The sequence below is a fragment of the Lipophrys pholis genome (assembly GCF_963383615.2).
Source record: "Lipophrys pholis genome assembly, chromosome: 1".
Taxonomy (NCBI): domain Eukaryota; kingdom Metazoa; phylum Chordata; class Actinopteri; order Blenniiformes; family Blenniidae; genus Lipophrys; species Lipophrys pholis.
Window position 1 is genome coordinate 40,810,055 of NC_137635.1, and position 18,863 is coordinate 40,828,917.

Sequence of the window (18,863 nt, forward strand, 5' to 3'; positions counted from 1 at the left end):
ACAGTGGAGACTGCATGGCGGCATCAGATTATAAACACCCAGGGTGGTGTTGTCCATATCCGTCTGCGCTCTCCAATGTGGTCTGGGGGAGGATTGGGGTGGGTAGCGGTGTTGTCAGACCTTGATGGGTGACTGTGACCGTAACGCTAGTTTCCCGTCTCTTCATTTCCTCAACCCCCCGCCCGCACACACACACACACACACACACACACACACACACACACACACACACACACACACACACACACACACACACACCGCCTCCTCTTCGCTCCCTGCTTACCAGATGACAATAGCAATGCTCTGACCAGGTTGAGTCTTTACAGACTACTACGTCACTAAGACCAGCAGGACAATGAGAATCAGGGCCCAGCTGGAGTCACCGGTCAGGGAGGCCACGCACAGATTTCTACAAATATGACCCTGGACCATTGTTGACCAATGCTGATTTCAAAAGTACGGCGGTCAAAAGTTGATGACGTTACGATTCAGTTTCATCGGTGTGGATAGTCTGGATAGTTGTGTAATTGTGCAGCAATAGAAACAACCACCAACTGGTACATTGTGTTTTTTTTACACTCAATAGAGTTGAATTATTTCACTCATAGGCCTTTGCTTCAATTTACTATGACTTTTGACAAAGAACTACAAGATGTAATTGGACCCACAATTGAACCCGGGGTGTCTCCACTTTCGGTATCCAAGGGCACAGGTGTGTCCGGGGATACCGGACCACACACCCTGCTGACCACGAGCCTGGTCACGCTGACCTCAGAGTAGGAAACTGCTTCCCTGCCCCTCACTATCATTAGCCTCGCCACGCTTCCATGCTGATGCCGGTGACGGCCTTGGGCAAACACTGCCATCTGAGTCCAGTTAGAAGAGTTTAGCGCTCTGCGGGCTAGCGTGCGAGCGAGACCCCGAGCAGAACACAAGCGAGTAGGAAACTTTAACTCATGTGTGGTCACTTCAACTTTGAAGCGCCGCCGTCTTCAGAGGGGAAAGAATGACAAAATGATTGAAACAGATGTAGTGGTGGGCCCGTAGCTGTAGCAGGGTAATGGACATTAAATTATAGAGCTGTGATTCCATTTGACTGAAAGAGTGGTGAAGAGCTCAGACAAGCGGCAATGGTGATTATAGTGGCTAATTGTAATTAAAAGTCTTCCCTCTATAATCTTCTGTTCATTCATCATGGAAAACGAGATCAAATGATAAAGTGCAAATATTAAACATGTTTTCATTAAAGAACTATTCTCGCTTACTTTAAGTTACACCTTAGAGGTTTGTCTTTACAATGTTTCAAAACTGCTAAAACTAGCAGTGCATCTGTGTGTTTACACAGTAAACAGCCACACATGGGCCAGAGGTAGCATTGGCTCACTCTGGGTTTTGCACTATTACATTATGATGTTGAGCAGTTTCTTTGCAACTCCGTCATTCACACAAAAAAAGCAAACAAACAAAAAAACTCTACATGTCCTGTCCCAAAGTGATACACACATCCATCTTGCAGGATTCATCCAGACAACACGTCATGAACTTGTTTTCTGGGACTTTTTTCAGTGATGAGCGCAGGTATGTTGATTGTCTGGTGCCCAGGGCTATGTTTGGAAGTAGGATGTCTACCAGTAAATGACTTCAGTGAATAACTCCGTCAAGTAAAAAAGGGGAAGTAGGTGGGGACACATGCTCGAGCCTGTGTTGGAGGGAGGAGCCATCGATCTCCTGGTTTGACTGTGTAGCCCAGTCAGTCAAGAAAGCTTTATCACTATATGTTTCCTGTCTGACGCCACTTCAGAAAAGAGAATAGAGAGAGGAAGCAGGCAGGATCTCAGACATTTAGCCGAACATTTATCGCTCACAGACCTTTTACCAAGATTTCTTTTGTATTGTGTTTAGTTTTTCCTAAATGACAATGGGACTATGTTGCTCTGAAAAGCAGGAGAACAACTTTGAGATTATTACAAGTTGGAAAATGGTGAGTTAACCTACATTTTGACATTTTAGTGTGATTTGTGATATATAAACTGTTTCATTCAGTTAAAAATGAGTTTGTTGAGTTAAAGTGGTATATAATATTGGATGTGTGCTCCATTTTGTTTCTTTTTTGTAAGCTTAAGTCCATTAAACATCCCCGGGTGGCTTAATGGTCTTAAATGTTTTGAACCAATTTTGCTTCTTAGTCATTATTTCAATAAGTCACTTTGTTTTCCAATATAATACGATTTCTTTTTGTGAAGCAGTGAAATGAGTATATACTACTTGAAGATTCAAACTTTATCAGGCAAGAAGTTTTCATCGTCTGAGACGAAACCACAAGTTCTTTAGACTTTATGTAACTACTTTTGGTTTCCTCAGACACCGTTGGTTTTGACTGTGCGAGCTCTGCTAACCTGAAAAGGATGTATGAGTTTGCGCCATGCATTGAGTAATCCGTTCTCCGGGGCACACTCACTGACTTGTCACCCTGCCATGAGTGTATGCTGTGTGTTTCAGCTGAACTGCGTGACCCGGCTTGACTGACATGCAGCTGTGCGCCTAGTTTGTTTCCTAGAAGTCTCTCTAAATCCTTCTGTTCCGTTGTGCTCTAAAGAATCAATTACAACTTCCCTTTGAACTGAATAAAGCCGGCTGAGTCCAAGCACCTTTTTTTTTTTTTCTTTTTTGTCCTTACGAGCTCTCTTTGATTTTTATGGACTGCCTCTGGCTCTCGGGGTTTTGAGTGCAGCCAGCCCTTTGAAAGTGGTATTCAAACTCACACAGTCAAGTAGATGTTAGCTGTCTGCTTGACAGCTATTAGACAGCTGGTGAGACTTGTGAGTCTGATCTGCTATGCAGAGAAAAGCCCACATTGTTGGAATAATACCGCTCCAAGCCAAAGAAAGAATGGCACTATTTATTTATTTTTATTCTTTGTTGAATTTGATTGCACTATTCAAATAGAGATGGCACATTTCTTATTGCCCTCGTGTTGGTCGTGACAATGTGTGATCAGACACTGAGTTTGTTTTTAAAATGTCTGATCTTGTTGTGTCTCTGCTGCATATCGCACGTTAGCTGTGCGTGCGGCTGTGCATGCCTTCCGTGTCTGCATATGTGATGTGATGCAATGTGCACAGAGTGGGGACCATCGTGAGAACGACGGAGAGGGCCATGTGACTCTGTTGCCATGGCGTCCAGGTTGCAGAGCAATTGGTGGCGCACTGGTGGGATGTAGACTGAAAAGACTCCTGTCTACTTGTCATCCGTCATCCCTAGTTTGTGTCTTCCGTGCAGAAATCTGCTGCAGTGAGACCGAAACGCTACTTTTGTTGGAAAAAATCTGCTGGAGAGAAGCTGAGGACACAAATCATGTAGATTTTTCAATTGAAACACGAGTATGGATTGAGCGGCGCTGCATAGAAAATGCATGTGACCTCACTCTTGTTTTTGAAAATCTGATAAATTAATACCGCTTGTCTCCTCACTCATATAATAAACACTGTGGCGCTTTGAAGCCTCAAGTTGCGCAGTTTACATTGCATCTGTTCTGCATTACTGAAGGGGGTGGGGGGGGGACTGGGTTGGGATGGTGTAGGGGAGGGGAGGGTTGAGAAAAAGCAAGACACAGAAAGGAAGATGTGGGGGATTCTCCAAGCTCTCATTTTCTGCAGTGCTGTGTATGGCTCCATGTTTCAGGAGGGTGGGAGGCAAAGAGAGAGAGAGAGAGAGAGAGAGAGAGAGAGGCTCTACCAGTCTGTCTGCCACAGGGGACTCTAAAGCTAAAGCGCACCCCTTCCTCCCCCTCTTCTGCCTTTACCCGTCCCTTTTCCTATTCTCCCTCGATCGTGTAGCCTTCCTGCCTCGCTCGCTCTGGGCTCTGGAAGGCTGGATTTCCCCCCCGCGCGTCTTGCTGGATAACATTTGGATTGTGGCTGGAAGAGACGGAGCTTTTAGAGGGACAGACGAGAGCAGCGAAAACCGGAGACGAAAGGAAACATTGATCACATTCAGGGGGATTCCATCACTTGCGCCAGGGGCTTTTGGTTCCGTGAAACGATGGACGATGCAAGGAGGAGGTGCATTTGGCCGGGCATGTAGGGGTCCGCCACAGCCCCTCTGCAGAGGCATCGACTGGGGCTTTTTTTTACCACGGTGGCTCATTGGAACGCGGCGATTTGGTGGCGCCTTGAGTTTCAGGCTGTAGGGCTGAGCTCAGCCTTGGAGGTCCACTCAGAGAGGAGCACTCACTGCTTCTGCTGGGGAGCACCAGGGGCTCAGTACAGCTCAGCATCATGCCTGAGGCCAACTACCTGTTCTCTGTGTCCTGGGGATACATAAAGGTGTGTCCAGGAAGACACTTGTCCTTGATGGGAGCATGGATTTTTGTGTGTGTTTGTTTCTGCATCAATTATATCTGTTTTGCTGGAGCCGGTGAAGTGTCTCCGACTCTTTTTAATGTTTTGCTAATCTGTGCTTCGGAATTATGTCCTTGGAGCGTTTAATTATGTTCAACTCAATTTGTCGTCATTCTCTGGCTCAGCGGTTGCAAAGGTTGGGAAAACTAGAACACTTTGTATTCCATGGAAAATTGGTGCATTATGACTAGTACACAATATTCTGTTAGTATACACAGTATTTTGTTTGATAAAAACCCGAAGCAGGCCAGAGTCTTAGAGGCTAAATCAAACCAGAACCAAGAAGACAAACACAGACTGATGGCGCATAAAAAAATAAAAAAAAAACTGAGATCATGTTCCCATGGGACATGTTGCAGTGGAAAATACCAATGAATCCTTAATTTCTCTGCTCGGAAACAACAGTGAAATTATTGGCAATGCCTCTTTGTATAAATCATTTAACCAAATCCATATTTTCTCTTCTCCGCTTCTAGTTCAAGAGGATGCTGAACCGGGAGTTAAGCCACCTGTCCGAGATGAGTCGCTCGGGCAACCAAGTGTCAGAGTACATCTCCAGCACCTTCCTAGGTGAGCACTGCAGCGCATCTTCACACACAAGCACAGGAACCCCCTCTGAAGTAAACAGCGCACCGTCACATAATGTGCAAAACCTCTTGCATGCCTGCAGTGTGGGACTTCAAAGAGCCATGATTCTTATAGGAATGCCACATTCTGCGAGTGGCAGAGGTGGCAAGGTTATCCAAGGCATGTGCTAAGTAGTGGAGACACTCACAGTTAGTCTGCACCACTGCTCTCAAACCAGTCTGATCTGGTCTTAAGGAGAGAGACAGAGAGTCCCCTCATTCTGACTGCAGAGATATGAGGAGGGAGGAGGGAGGGCATTGTACTCAGGAAAGACTTCCCTCTGGAGAGATCAGGAGCATTGAGCGGGGGTGAGAGGGGAAGACTGCTTGTGTGCATGCAGTGCCATCAGGTCCAGATAGGGACTGCATTATTCATCAGGAGGACAGCAGTGTTTCCTTGTTTTTTAAAAGCCTGCCGGCATGTCGTGACTCACAGTCAACCAGCCAACCTGCGCCCCCCCCCGCTGCAAACAGCCAGCTGGTCTGCCCCTCAGGTTTTCCAACCTCCCATCCAACTCCCCACCAGCATAAACGCAGACAGCCAGATTGTCAAGGCTGTGTGCACGCCGATGTGGTGCTCTACCTAAAAAATAACGCACCTCGATCTTCCTGCCTCGCAAGAGCAAAGCTTAAAACAGAAGACGGCATCAGGAGAAGGGGAGCGGAGCAAGAAGCTACATGCATGGTGGAAATAGAACCATAGAAGTGGTGCAATAGACAAAGTTAAGGTCTGATAGAGCAGCTTCGGTAGATTAAAAAAAAAACAGCACAGCTCAGTTCATCTTTAAGCTTAGTGCTTTTGTTGTCTGCATTCCAGCTAACGTCTGTCAGGTGGAGAGAGATCCTTTTCCTGTGCTTTGTTGAGAACGCTGCTGAAATGTCTGGGGTTTTTGCATTAGACACACAAACTCTGTCGACTGTGTGAAGCATGTGGGAAATTGTCATCAGCGCGACATCGAGGCATTGAAGAGACCCGCATCGGTCTCTCCTCGAAACATTACAGCTTTACATGTTATTTGAACAGAATGTGTTGTACCACTGTGTTAACATGTCATTGGATGTTCTTGTCACATTTAGATCACATTATAAGTCAAATTTCTTGGACTTGGCTGCTTTTTTGTGTCCTTGGAGAAGAAGGAAACATATTTTGTGCAGCTTTAATGAGTTGTCATATTGTGAAAGTCGGACTATCTTCCTGGGTTCACTCAGCGCGGTGGTAGCGCATGACAAGACAACACCTTTTTTTTTTTTTCTAATCCGGCTTTCTTCTTTTTGTGTTCTCTCGTTTGTTTCTCTAGACAAGCAGAATGAGTTGGAGCTTCCATGTCCCGTGCCAAAATCCAGAGAGAGGAAGAGGAGGCAGGGCCAGCAGCAGCAGCAGCAGCAGCAACAGCAGCAGCAGCAGGGCGGCATGATGACACAGATCAGCGGGGTGAGAAAGGTCAGCCATACCTCCAGCATCTCTGGAAGCAGTGGGAATCGCTTCGGGGTCAAAACGGACCAGGAGGAGCTTCTGTCAAAGGTGAGTAATGAAGAGACTGTACAGCTGGCAGCTAGAAAATACAATTCCAGAGATGTCATGTGGCTCAACAATCCAAATTCTTTCTTCCAGGATCTGGAGGACATTAACAAATGGGGACTGAATATCTTCAAAATTGCCGAGCATTCTCACAACCGACCGCTCACATGCATCATGTACTCCATCTTCCAGGTGAGTCGGCCGCTTCGACATCCTCCACTTACACCCATGGCTCATTTCAGCAATGTGTGAACACGTTTCATTGTACACATTCAGCCTTAGAAAGCATGACACATAGCTGAGGTCAGCGTGGACAGTATGTTCTCCGTCCATATTACTGCAGGAACGTCTGCCACACGACCATTAGCAGTTGGAATTGATTTCTAGCTGTGAATCATCTTTGCAGTAAAGCTAAATGTGTATATTCCTCGGTCCTTTACTTGACTGTCTGAGTCACAATTTGACTGCTATGTTTTTAAAATGGCGTTCGAGATCAGCTGCTGAACACATCCCCTGTATGGGATGCTCGAAAAAAAATTCCCTAACGTCTTCCAAAAGAAGTCACTTGTCGTCACTTGTGGAGACTGTTTCCCTAACTTTCTCCCTCTGCGTCTCATGCAGGAGCGAGACCTCATGAGGACGTTCAAGATTCCAGCAGACACCTTTGTGACGTTCATGTTGACCCTGGAGGGCCACTACCACTCCGACGTGGCGTACCACAACAGCCTGCACGCCGCCGACGTCGCCCAGTCCACACACATCCTCCTGTCCACGCCGGCACTGGATGTAAGCGCCTCACATTTGATCTTTGCTGACACTTCCTCGTCGTCTTAACTTGCTTTGCACCGTGATGTTGATTTCTCTCGGTGGCATGACAGAAAGGCACAATTAAGTAAGATGCAGCTGGAAATATTTAGATTCCCTCCTTCGGTGTTTCAGTATGTTTGACTTGAGGTCACCTGATTTGAATATGAAGTGTGGAAGGATGGCCTCCACCTTTATCCTCGTCAGTTTATTTTGACAGTTCAAGGGATTGACCGACATTGCGTTCCAGAAAGCATGACACATGAAAGGATTGTCTCCAAACCACTGTCACATACTTTACCTTGTATGGGCTGTTTAATCAACTCATTGTACTTCCTCCTCTTCACACACAGGCCGTCTTCACTGACCTGGAGATCTTGGCAGCCATTTTTGCCGCAGCCATTCACGACGTGGACCACCCAGGAGTGTCCAATCAGTTTCTCATTAATACCAGTGAGTCAGAATTTACTCGCGCTCACATATTTGGTTTACATTTACAGAATAGGTAGAAATGCTTACGCTCTAAAGGCAGCATTGTAGCCTTGTATGTTGTGCGTGAGACAGCCGATTTGATTTGGCTCCTCCTGTCTTCTTTTTTTTTTTTTTCCCTTCCTGGCTTGCGTTTAGACTCTGAGCTGGCTCTGATGTACAACGATGAGTCAGTGCTGGAGAATCACCACCTGGCCGTCGGCTTCAAACTGCTGCAGGAAGACAACTGCGACATCTTCCAGAACCTTACCAAGAAACAGAAGCAGACGCTCCGCAGGATGGTCATAGAAATGGTGAGGAAATGTCTGCACATCTGTTTGGAGACATAGACCTGTCTTCGCGTTTAAAGGTGGCTGGAAGATTCCATTCTTTAAAAAAAAAGAAAAAAGAAAGGGATTTGTTACATCTTTTCTTTTCTTTTTTCAATGTTCCAGGTTTTAGCAACAGACATGTCCAAACACATGAGTCTGCTGGCTGATCTGAAGACCATGGTGGAAACCAAGAAGGTGACCAGCTCTGGTGTTCTGCTGCTGGACAACTACACAGACAGGATGCAGGTACTAACACCCACTTAATGCATAATATATTTCATAATGACACCACAGTGAGAAATGGGGAACTAAACTATTGATCTGTCTGCAGGTTCTGCGAAACATGGTCCACTGTGCAGATCTGAGCAACCCCACCAAACCTCTGGACCTGTACCGGCAGTGGACTGACAGGATCATGGACGAATTCTTCCACCAGGGTGACAGAGAGAGGGAGAGGGGGATGGAGATCAGCCCCATGTGTGACAAACACACGGCTTCAGTGGAGCGAACTCAGGTGGGAGACAAAGACCATGAGGTCCGACGACATTAACAATCGGCTTCTTTTGATTTGTGCTGACGTTGTCTCCGTGCATCTCTTCTAGGTCGGCTTCATCGATTACATTGTGCACCCTCTGTGGGAGACGTGGGCGGACCTCGTGCATCCTGACGCACAGGACATCCTGGACACACTCGAGGACAACAGGAACTGGTACCAAAGCATGATCCCTCAAAGCCCATCACCTCCGTTCTACAGCAGTGATGGAGAAGGAGGCCCACACGGGGAGGAGGAGGGCCGACCGGTGGCCAACAAATTTCAATTTGAACTGACGCTGGACGAACAGGACGGACATAATGAGGACCGAGGCAGTGGGATGACGGACTCGGCTGACGGATGTGACCCAATGACTCTTGAGGATCTTCCGTCCGATCAGGACGAGGTGGACGACGTCTCTACGGCAGAAACATAGCTGAACTCGTCCTGGTGTGGAAAACACAGCATTTTCGGCAGATAAAATTTTATTGCAGTTGAGTAATCCTGCAATCTGGCTCTTTGGAGCTGCCTGGCTGAGAGCGCCTGAGTGATTGTGGGGCTCCTTTACAAGCGCAGCTTGGAAACCCCGTGGCAGGTTGTTCTCGAGCCCCCTGCGAGGGAGCTGGGAGAGCGCAGCCTCTCCTCTTTAAAGAAGGGACCGGTGCTGGACTGTAGGGTAATAACTGAATCTGGCTTCCTCCAGATGAAGAATGTGAAGTGGGATGGTATGAATTCATGTACTGAGACAAGTAAGAAATACAAACTTGCACTTCAGAAGCTTTTCTTTCATTTTTTTTATTTTAATTTTTTTTAAATAGTTCGATTTTCGTTATTTGTGGGGGTTTTTCAAGTTGGACACCACCTGGTCCTGGTAGTGCCAGACCAGACCAGAACTGCTGGTCTGCAAGTTCATTGTAACCAAATTGGTTTTACTACTTAAAAGAATTTAGTCGTGTGCCTTTTCTTTTTTTTTTTTTTTTTTTTTTTACAATTGTGTCTTTTTGTAAAACAAAAAAAATTCTTATTTATTGAACACATTCATGTAGCTGTAAAGTGTGTTAGATTCTCCACAGACAAACAGACATAGTCACACAGTCTTCCTAAACCTTCCTGCAATAGGATAAGCTTGCTCTCACGATAGTGGATGTATTTCTAAAAAAAAAACTAAAAAAAACAAACAAATAGAATCAGTAGACTTCCCAGCACAATTTGCACTTTGTGGCAGACTGTCAAACAGAGTGTGGAAAAGCGTTCATGGAATTCATAATGGTAAACATGCAAAACCAAATAATTTCATTTGACGCATCCAAGTCATAACACAAGCAATGGAACAGCATCATTATTGAATGATATCCGATTCCTTGGAAGTAGAAAAGCTTTTTGTAGCTTTAAGCCCAAAAAATAAAAAAAAACCCTCCAAAGATCTTGTATGGAAAGCACTTTGCTGAACTCACTGCCACCTCTCCATGGAGTCGCCGGTGTGGGGAGTGAAACTTCCTACAGGAAAACCCAATAAATCCTCACACCTTCCGATGGCCTGCTGTAGAGTTCAGGCTCATGAAGGCCGGCTATATAACACAGATTTTCACCAACAATCAAGGATATTGAATTAAAAAAAAAGAAAAAAGCCCTGCTTTCGTCATAAGCTGCTCCGGTGTGGAAAACCCGTTTCCACCCTATAATTTCCCTTTTCATCGGCCGTTGAGCGCACACACACCTGCTGCGGCGAGCAGCATTCCATTCTGGTGAATACGCAGCGCACCGTGAACCGTTCCAAATTCTGAATGACTGAAAGACTGTGTGCACGATTCCAAACGACACCTGTTTGTGTAAGAGTAATTGTATTGTGTAGAGTCAATCGCAGCACTTTGAACACGTCGGCAGTTCTGCAGCTGGTTGCTGAGCTGTCCAACATTACCTTAACGGTACAACGTTTGTATGGTGTGTGTGTGTGTGTGTGCGTGTGCGTGTGTGTGTGTGTCGCACAATCTTGTCGCGCCCAGCTGTGTTGTGCTGACCCTTAAGCTGTTTGTAACAGTATATTTATTACCTTTGACTTGTATATGATAATATTCTATTGTATATTTGGTATTATTTATATGCACTACCAGATGACAGTTTGACGGAACCTGTCTGGTGGTTTGTCTGTATTCAACAAGGTTTTTTGCTACAAGAGTGTAACATGTAGTTATGCAAGCCAATTTTGACAATTTGTTGCCGTTTGGGTTTGAAAATCCAGCCAGAGATCTTTGTACAGTTCGAAACAAACAACACCTCACGAGAGGTGCAGCAAAAGCTTTGAAGTTTTTCTTTTCTTCCTGGCGGATAATGAAGGCTGGGTATTTACTGCAGCATTCTGTGTACAGTGACAGGTCATTGTACTGCTATAAGGATATTTGCTGAAATATATAGCATTGTTTCAAATGTATTTTTTCAGTGTTTTCCTCACACTATATTGTAAGACGGTGTATGTTGTGCTCAGAAAAATGTTTTCTATCAATCATTAAAATGAGCATGTACAACAGGAATCCTGGGGTCCGAATCGGAATTGATTCTCTGAAGACAACTCACACACCTTTCATCACCTTGGAGAAAAATCTGTCGAATCTAGATAGCGTTTTGTGTTTAATACGTTTTCATATCCGATCCTTTATCTCACTCGCAAATATTTTTTTATTAAAACTGGGCCATTTTCACCCAAACTTGATTTTGTTGTTCTCCAATAAGCAGGGTTGGTTAGTTAGATAACGTCCAGGTTGTCACATCACTGAATCAAATAATTAGAATATAATAATTATATTATCTAAACATCACATAGCAAATCGGCATAAATTGCGACATGAACAAGAAATAACATTCACATGTCGTACCGACCGCCTTCGCTTCATGACTGGTTGCGACATGTGAATGTTCATTTTACCTGATTAACTCAATCCCCTGGATTTAGGCTTTCAAGAATGACCTTTCAAAGTAAAAAAAAAAAAAAAAGAGATTAATCTCAACAACAAGCCCATTTGTCTAAGTCGGGTGTAATAGAGCAAGACGATGTGTAAACGCACCAGAGGATGTTGGACGAGGATTCGGAAAGCGCTCAACCAAACATTTCATCTGTGCGTCTTCTAAACGGGTCTGCAGTCTGCGGCTCTTTAGTACCTCTGTATTGGCTCTCTCAACCTTTCTGGGGAAAAAAAAATTATGTGTAGAACAATTTTCATCCTAATATCTATTTTAGATATGGTTGAAAAACAGCGAAAATTGCTATTTAAAAAAAAAAAAAAAGGATACAAACGGCTAAAATTGATTTTTTTAAAAATAAAAAAATTCTAAATAAAACTGAAAAATTGTTTTAAAAAGAAAAAGTAGCCAGAATGTTTGAACTGTTTAGAGTGGAGCATAAACAGATGAATTGGTTAAAAACAACCAGACCAGTTGACTCAGTTAAAGTTGCTACAAAGGTTAAAACAGCTAAAAATGGCTACAAAATCTAAAACTCTTAATTCCATAATATTCTCCTGAAATGTCATAAATGCATGTTTATCAAAACTAACCTCATAAACAGTGTGATCTTTTAAGGTTAAAAAGCCCCCCCCATTTTCACTGTGCTTACGTATAAAGTAGCCCTGCAGTGCCTCTGTTGTCCCAGTTTTGTCTATCATTTTCTTTACAAGTTAGGAACATGTAGGCTGGGGCTTGAACAATTCGTATCAACATTAAAACTTCACAAGGATGTGTCTGTGTAGCAAGAGAACTCAGGAAAAAACAACTGAAGACGGGTCTTTGTCGTGCTGCAGAAAGAATTCAGAGCAGTCCGACTCCTTCCTGACGCCACTGCATGAATGCAATTAACTGCATTAATAAAAAGACACATTTATTTGTGATTTTTTTCCCACCAACTTCCGCGTCAACTTAAGAGTTGTGTTCCCCTATTCAACGATGAGTTTTCAGAGGCACTCTCATAAACGCGTCCATGAATCTACAATGTGTCATCTGATGTGGTTTCTGTTCACGTCACCGCTCCACTTTTGCAACACCGAGGGGGAAAAAACAGGCAGAAGTGACGGAGGGGAAGCAAATTCAAGACTCGAATCAGAGTCTTCAGTCATTTCCGTGCAGTGACACCAGTGACTTCTTACAGCTCTGATTCGAGCTCGGCTCCCGCCGGGCACCAGGCCAGCAGTGTAAACAGGAAGAGTTAGAGATAGTGATGCTATGTGCCGGGCCCCTGGGGGCATTCACTCTCCCATGGCTGTGAGCACCTTGACCCAAAAACAGATAAGCATCAGGACGAATAAAATTAGCATGGAGTCGTGGACGCCTCGGACGGATTTCATTCTGAGAAAGATCAACAAAAACGGAGAACAAAAGGACTTCGCAGGAAAAAAAACAAAACTAAACCAAGATATTTTAGCGATACAACTGACTGATTATTTTCATTGTTACGATTATGAGCAGGCTCAGCTGATGACGTAGGTGATGTGGTAACAGATTGTCGCCGGAGCCACAGCTCAGTTTGTTTCTTTTATAATTCTGCGAGGGATTTTTATTGCGTTCATCTGGTCACTAACATTTATACAGCCACTCATTACTGGGCTATGAAAATTACCTGGTAGGACACAACTTGCACTGTGAGCGGACCGATGCTGAGCCGGAGTGGTCAAGAGCTCCTTTGTTCAATGTGAAATTCTCTGCAAAAAATGTACCGCCTGTCCTCCATGTGTGAGCGAGAGATACTGAATCGCTGGTTAAATTGGCCCCAGTTTAGGACTTTCACCTCTGTTTACCTTTGGAGATGACACCTTGGAAACCGAACTGGCCTCAACTTCCTTTAGATTCAGCGAAAAGGAGGCGGCTGTTTATGGTAAACACAGGAACAGGCTGAGACTGCCTTCCGTGGTGGTGGTCCATACTGCCATGGCAATAGGCAGGCAGTTTGTTTGAAAGCCTAACACAGGTTTTGTGGTTTGTCGGTGACTGACGTCAGCTGGGGGCGAGGGGCCGGCCCGGCGGCAATATCTGCGAACTGTCTGAGTCTCCAGGCTCGACCGTAGGCGCTCTCCCCGCCGGTGGGTGAGGTTGACAGCCGCTCGGCGCCCGCTCCCCACTCTGCCAGCCAGCCAGGGCCCTGAAAGGGCCCGCGGCTCGGGTCCAAGGCGGAGAGGAAGAGAACCACTTCCAGCAAAACAAACCTGCTCCCTCCATACCCACTTTATGAAAACAAATGTCTTCCTGGAGTCTCTCCTGGACAGCTGCTGTTTGTTTTCAGTTGGGCTTACAGTAAGAACTGCAGTCAACCGGGCAGAGTGCAGGGGCAACACGGGGCATTCCAGGATAATTCAATGGCTGTCCAGTGTGTGTGTGTGTGTGTGTGTCTGTGTGTGTGTGTGTGTGTGTGTGTGTGTGTGTGTGTGTGTGTGTGTGTGTGTGTGTGTGTGTGTGTATGTGGCAAAGATCATCTCAGAGTGGCTTCGACAGATGAGTGAGGAAGTGATCTCATAGAGACAGGAGAGGGGCAACCTCAAAAAAAATATGATGAATCTGGAAGTCATCAGATCGAACAGGAAGCTTCCTCTATGGCCTCTTGCGCGCGTGTCTTTCATGTACTATCAAAAAAAAAAAAGAATCTGAAATCTACAGAATTAGGACAATAGCAGGATGTGGCCTTCCCCAAAAGATGTTACAAATCATTAGAGTTATCTAACACGATGGCAGTCGTCTTCGATATGCCATTGTTTTCTCCGAGGTGCTCTTTTTTTTTTCTTTCCCTGAAAAAGTAAGGCGTGTGTTATATAATTCACAAAATGGGCAAAGGCGTGCAGAATGTCAAAACAAATTCAAAATATAATCAGTGTTTTTTCATGAACTTTCCACGAGGGGAAAAAAGAAAAAAAGAAAAAAAGAAACCATGCAAGGAAGGTTTATTATGCAACAATATTATTTAGTTTTGCCTTCCGGGCCAGAATAATGAAACTCACAGATAGGTAGAGTAGGGAAACCCTTTTCATTGAAAAATACAAACTGGATATATGTTTAAAAAAAAAAAGAATTGACTCTTGGATGTTATTCTTGTTATTTGTGTGTCAACGTGTTTGTTTGTGTCGACTCACATTTAATCACGATGCGTTTAAGGACCTTACACCAGTCTGACATTTGTGCTGATTCCTGTGGGCTTTTTACCCAGCATGCACCCAACCAGGGAACTGTGTGGACAAGGAATGGAACACCCCCGTAGGGGCGCAGAGAGCACACACACACACACACACACACACACACACACACACACACACACACACACACACACACGCACCGAGCATATATGATCTTTTATTCTGTGAGGCAGGGCCTCCAAAAGGAAACTGCAGGCTTCACGTTTACTGTCGTTTGATGAGACAAACACCAAATCACGTTGGCCCTGCATGTCTCACGCTTGTCTTTTACCCTGATCAATAGCTGTCCTCATCGACCTCCCAGAGAGGCGGACACAGAAAAGAGAGGTGCGGGCTGCTGTGTTGATCTGTAACCTCTGCTGTGTCAAAGTCAGCCAGTGCGTGGGAGTTCGACATGCGCTGCAGTGGCACAGGCTGTGGTAGAGGGGGAAAAGAAACCGTGGCCTACGCCATGTGAAGATATCGACTGCACCACATCTTATACGGGCGAGATAAACAAAGCATAGTGACTGTAGCGCAACGTAAACTCCAGAAATGCTATCTAACGTCATCCATATCTGTGGGAGAGGGTTTAGTGACTCTGAATCTGGTGTGACGTCCCAACGTCTCTGCACAAAACACGAGCACAGTTCATACGAATGTAGACACGCCAAGCGTGTTTTACAGATGCAGCCAGAATCACTTTACCAGTAACGACTATTTCTCCTAGTTGTGCCTGTTTGCCTGGAAAGAAAAATGCTGAGCCTGCTTTCAGGGCAAGAGAGCTTCAACTTGTTGTTTTCACTCTTCATCATACCAAAACTGTTATTTTTGTTGTCATCACACAAGAGATGAGATTAGTCAAGAGTGCCATTGTTTTTTTGGTTGGTTTTTTTTTTTTGTTATGAATTCCAGTAAGGATCTGAGAGCGTCACTGCCTGCAAACACTGACCTGACTTCCTCTGTGCCCACTGATCTGTGCTCTATTACGGTCAGCGATAAGCGGCGTTTCCTCACCCCTCAACCCAGACCAGGGCATATTGAGCTGCCCCCCCCCCCCCCCCACCACCACCACCACCACCACCACCACCACCAAGTTCAGGCCTCTCAAACGTGGGCCTGGCTGCACGTTGCCCTTTGTAGACATGATGCAGGATGTCGATAAGGGAGGCTGTTGTGACTGGGTTCTCTTGAAGGCAACATGTGATGCTGGTCAGATAGCTTCTTGGAAGTCATGCTGGCGTTGTGAATGTTTGTGTCTGTGTCTGCATGCACCGTATAGTGAGTATAAAGCGAGTGGTACAAACATGTTTGGCAAGAATGAATAAATATAACAGCAATGGCAGCACTCTGAAGCTTAACTCCATCAAAGAGGTTCAAGTTCTACTTTGGCCATAGTTGATTTTAAAGTGACTTTTAACCCAAAAAATATGTTTCATTTACAAAAGGAGAAAAGTCTATTTGAATTTACCAATAATTAATTAACTCCAGTAGTTAAACTTCAGGAGCGAAATTTATAATCATATCTATCGATTTTAGAATAGAATAAAAATATTGTGTTAATCCCAGGAGGGACTTTCTAAATTCTCTTATAATTGCGGACAAAGTAACTGATTTCTAGGTTTGTTTTAATCTTAACACAGTGTGACTTGTGACTTTGCACCAGCACAATTGTCCCTACTGAATTGATTTATTGTCGTGATTCATTTCTCCACCGCAAGAAGGCAGCGGGTGTGAGTCCGGACCGGGCCTTTCAGTGCAGAGTTTGCATGTTCTCCCTGGGTCCTACATGGGTTTCCTGCGAATTGGTGACCCTAAATTGAACATAAGTGTGTGTGTGTGTGTGTGTGGTTGTCTGTCTCTCTGTGTTTGCTCTGTGATGGACTGGCGACGTATCTTTGACGATATCAAAGGCGGATGAAAGGTTCCAAAATAAATGTACACGATGTATTAAATTCAACTTGTGAGATTCGAAGCGCTCGTTTACTGAATTAGAAGGCGAAGCTGTGTTTTCTAGTAGCGCTAATTATTGAATGAGTATAAAGAACTGCTGAATTGCACTCCAGTAGCTCCAGTATTTACAGTAATGTGTGCATCCAAAGCGGAGACAAGGAAAGAAAAACAAAAAACAGGGGGTATCAGGGATGATCTATAAACAGTCTGTATACAGCGAACATCAGGCCTGCTTACATGTAAACGTTGGCCGAGCGACTCGAGGAATGTCGGTGGACACGGGCCTACGTGCAGCTCTGGGTGCCACCGAAAAGATGCCATGCATTGTCTGCACTCCACCATGTCAGCCGCTCTGATTACAACCCGGGCGGCTGCTGCAGCGGGGAGTTTTCCTGCCTCTGCCTCTTTGTTTCAGGAGGAACCGCTCATTAAGAAAATTCCAAAATTAAAGTCTTTATCTGCCCGTTTCTCCCCCTGTTATCAAGGCGATGGCCCATTTAGCCTCGTAGCAAAGCAAACTTAAGATCTTTATTTACTTTGGAGTCACGTGCGGATGCTCTTTCACCCTCTGCCCTCTGATACACATGCTTCGGATGATGATGATGATGATGATGATGATGCAGATGCTGTGCAAACTAATATCAGTGGTCATGATCAAAAGTGCCTTTTTTTTAATCTCTTTTCCTCATGCTTTGCTTTATTTGTTTTTTCTTCTGTTATAAATTCTGACTTGTTTGTCCGACTGAATTATAAAAGAAGTCCAAGGGGCAACAATTAAATTGACTGATTCATCTTTGCCCTTTTTTGGACTTGAATGTGATGTCATTAAACCTTTTGGAGCATCTATTATATTCACTGTTTCATAAAATTCATTAAATTCAACAATAGAAAAAAAGAATTATGTTATTTAAAAGGTATAATCCGAATGAGGGTCACCTTGTTCTGCAGCTAATCCCAGCTGATTATTGTTCTGGACCAATTTCTGAACCAATTGCCTGCCCGTCAGGGTAAATACAGAGAGACAATCACAATCATGTGCAACTGACTCAGCTTTTGCACCGCAGGAGAAACCAGTAACTGAAATAATCAGATTATTGTCTTTTTTTCATTCATGTGCCTGCCTCTTTGAGGCCATGTTTACATGTACCTGGGTATTTACAAAAACCATGATATTTCTCTAAGTTTGGGCCTTACATTTACACATAAACGCAACTACAAGGCACCACAAACGACGATTTCTGAAAACCCAGTTTTTTTTGTAAACGGAGAGGGGGAAATATCAGTTTTTGTACAAACCTGTGTATGTGTGAACATGTCCTAAGAGCAAAGATTACCATCCTGGGAGCATGTTTTTAAAAAAAATATTTTTCTTCCGCCGATCTTTGCAGCATAACTAGTTCTGCAGCGTTGATAGCATGTTCACAAAAAGTACATTAAACTGGAAACGTGTGCTAGATCTTTTGTTAACGATTCGGCTAATACTTTCATAAAAAAATTTAACTAAGTGCAACAAATGTCCCATACAAAGCAGATGGGAGTTTGGTGAAAAACATCAAAAAAAATCCTCCTTCTTTAACAACAGGTGAAGTCGCCATACTTTCAGCTAGAGACTTCATATAACTTTTAAAATGTTACCCTGTCCTCTATTCAGATGGGACATCTATTTCTTCTTCTTCTTCTTTTTTGGGGGTTTAATGACGGTTTGACAGATGACTGTACCTGAAGCTATCTTAAAACACCAGACACTAAATGTTTTTATGCTGTATACTTGTTTGAAAAATTTTAATAAATGAGAAATAAGTACATTTCAAGGCAACTGAGACACAGGAAATCCTTTTATAGCGAAACCGAGGAAATAAACCCATGGTTGTGGGCACTGCAGCATTGCACATCACACACACACTGCACTTTCTGTGTGGCTGCACTTTCCCCCTTTCACACCCACTGCACAGTGTGCAGCATGGAGTCTTCCTGTCTTTGATTCTTGTATATAATAGTCCCTTTACCCATCCGTGCGCTTATTATATTATACCTTTATTTTGTATTTGATACGTATATATTTTTTTTCCTATTGTGTTGTAGAGCC

The 18,863-nt window shown here is 44.3% G+C and overlaps 1 protein-coding gene across 3 annotated transcripts in view; it reads left to right on the forward strand.

Moving 5' to 3' along the window:
* The window catches only part of LOC308111355 (3',5'-cyclic-AMP phosphodiesterase 4B-like), a 45,262-nt gene extending 34,055 nt beyond the window's left edge, over nucleotides 1-11,207 (forward strand). For all 3 annotated transcript variants that reach the window (XM_080466218.1, XM_080466217.1, XM_080466219.1), the window contains 9 exons: nucleotides 4,877-4,970; nucleotides 6,325-6,548; nucleotides 6,639-6,737; nucleotides 7,167-7,331; nucleotides 7,703-7,802; nucleotides 7,977-8,131; nucleotides 8,273-8,395; nucleotides 8,481-8,663; nucleotides 8,752-11,207. In XM_080466218.1, coding sequence (XP_080322344.1) covers nucleotides 4,877-4,970; nucleotides 6,325-6,548; nucleotides 6,639-6,737; nucleotides 7,167-7,331; nucleotides 7,703-7,802; nucleotides 7,977-8,131; nucleotides 8,273-8,395; nucleotides 8,481-8,663; nucleotides 8,752-9,117 — 1,509 coding nt within the window. In that variant the 3' untranslated portion in view covers nucleotides 9,118-11,207. The remainder of the gene's footprint in view (nucleotides 1-4,876; nucleotides 4,971-6,324; nucleotides 6,549-6,638; nucleotides 6,738-7,166; nucleotides 7,332-7,702; nucleotides 7,803-7,976; nucleotides 8,132-8,272; nucleotides 8,396-8,480; nucleotides 8,664-8,751) is intronic.
* Nucleotides 11,208-18,863: the final 7,656 nt, after the last annotated feature.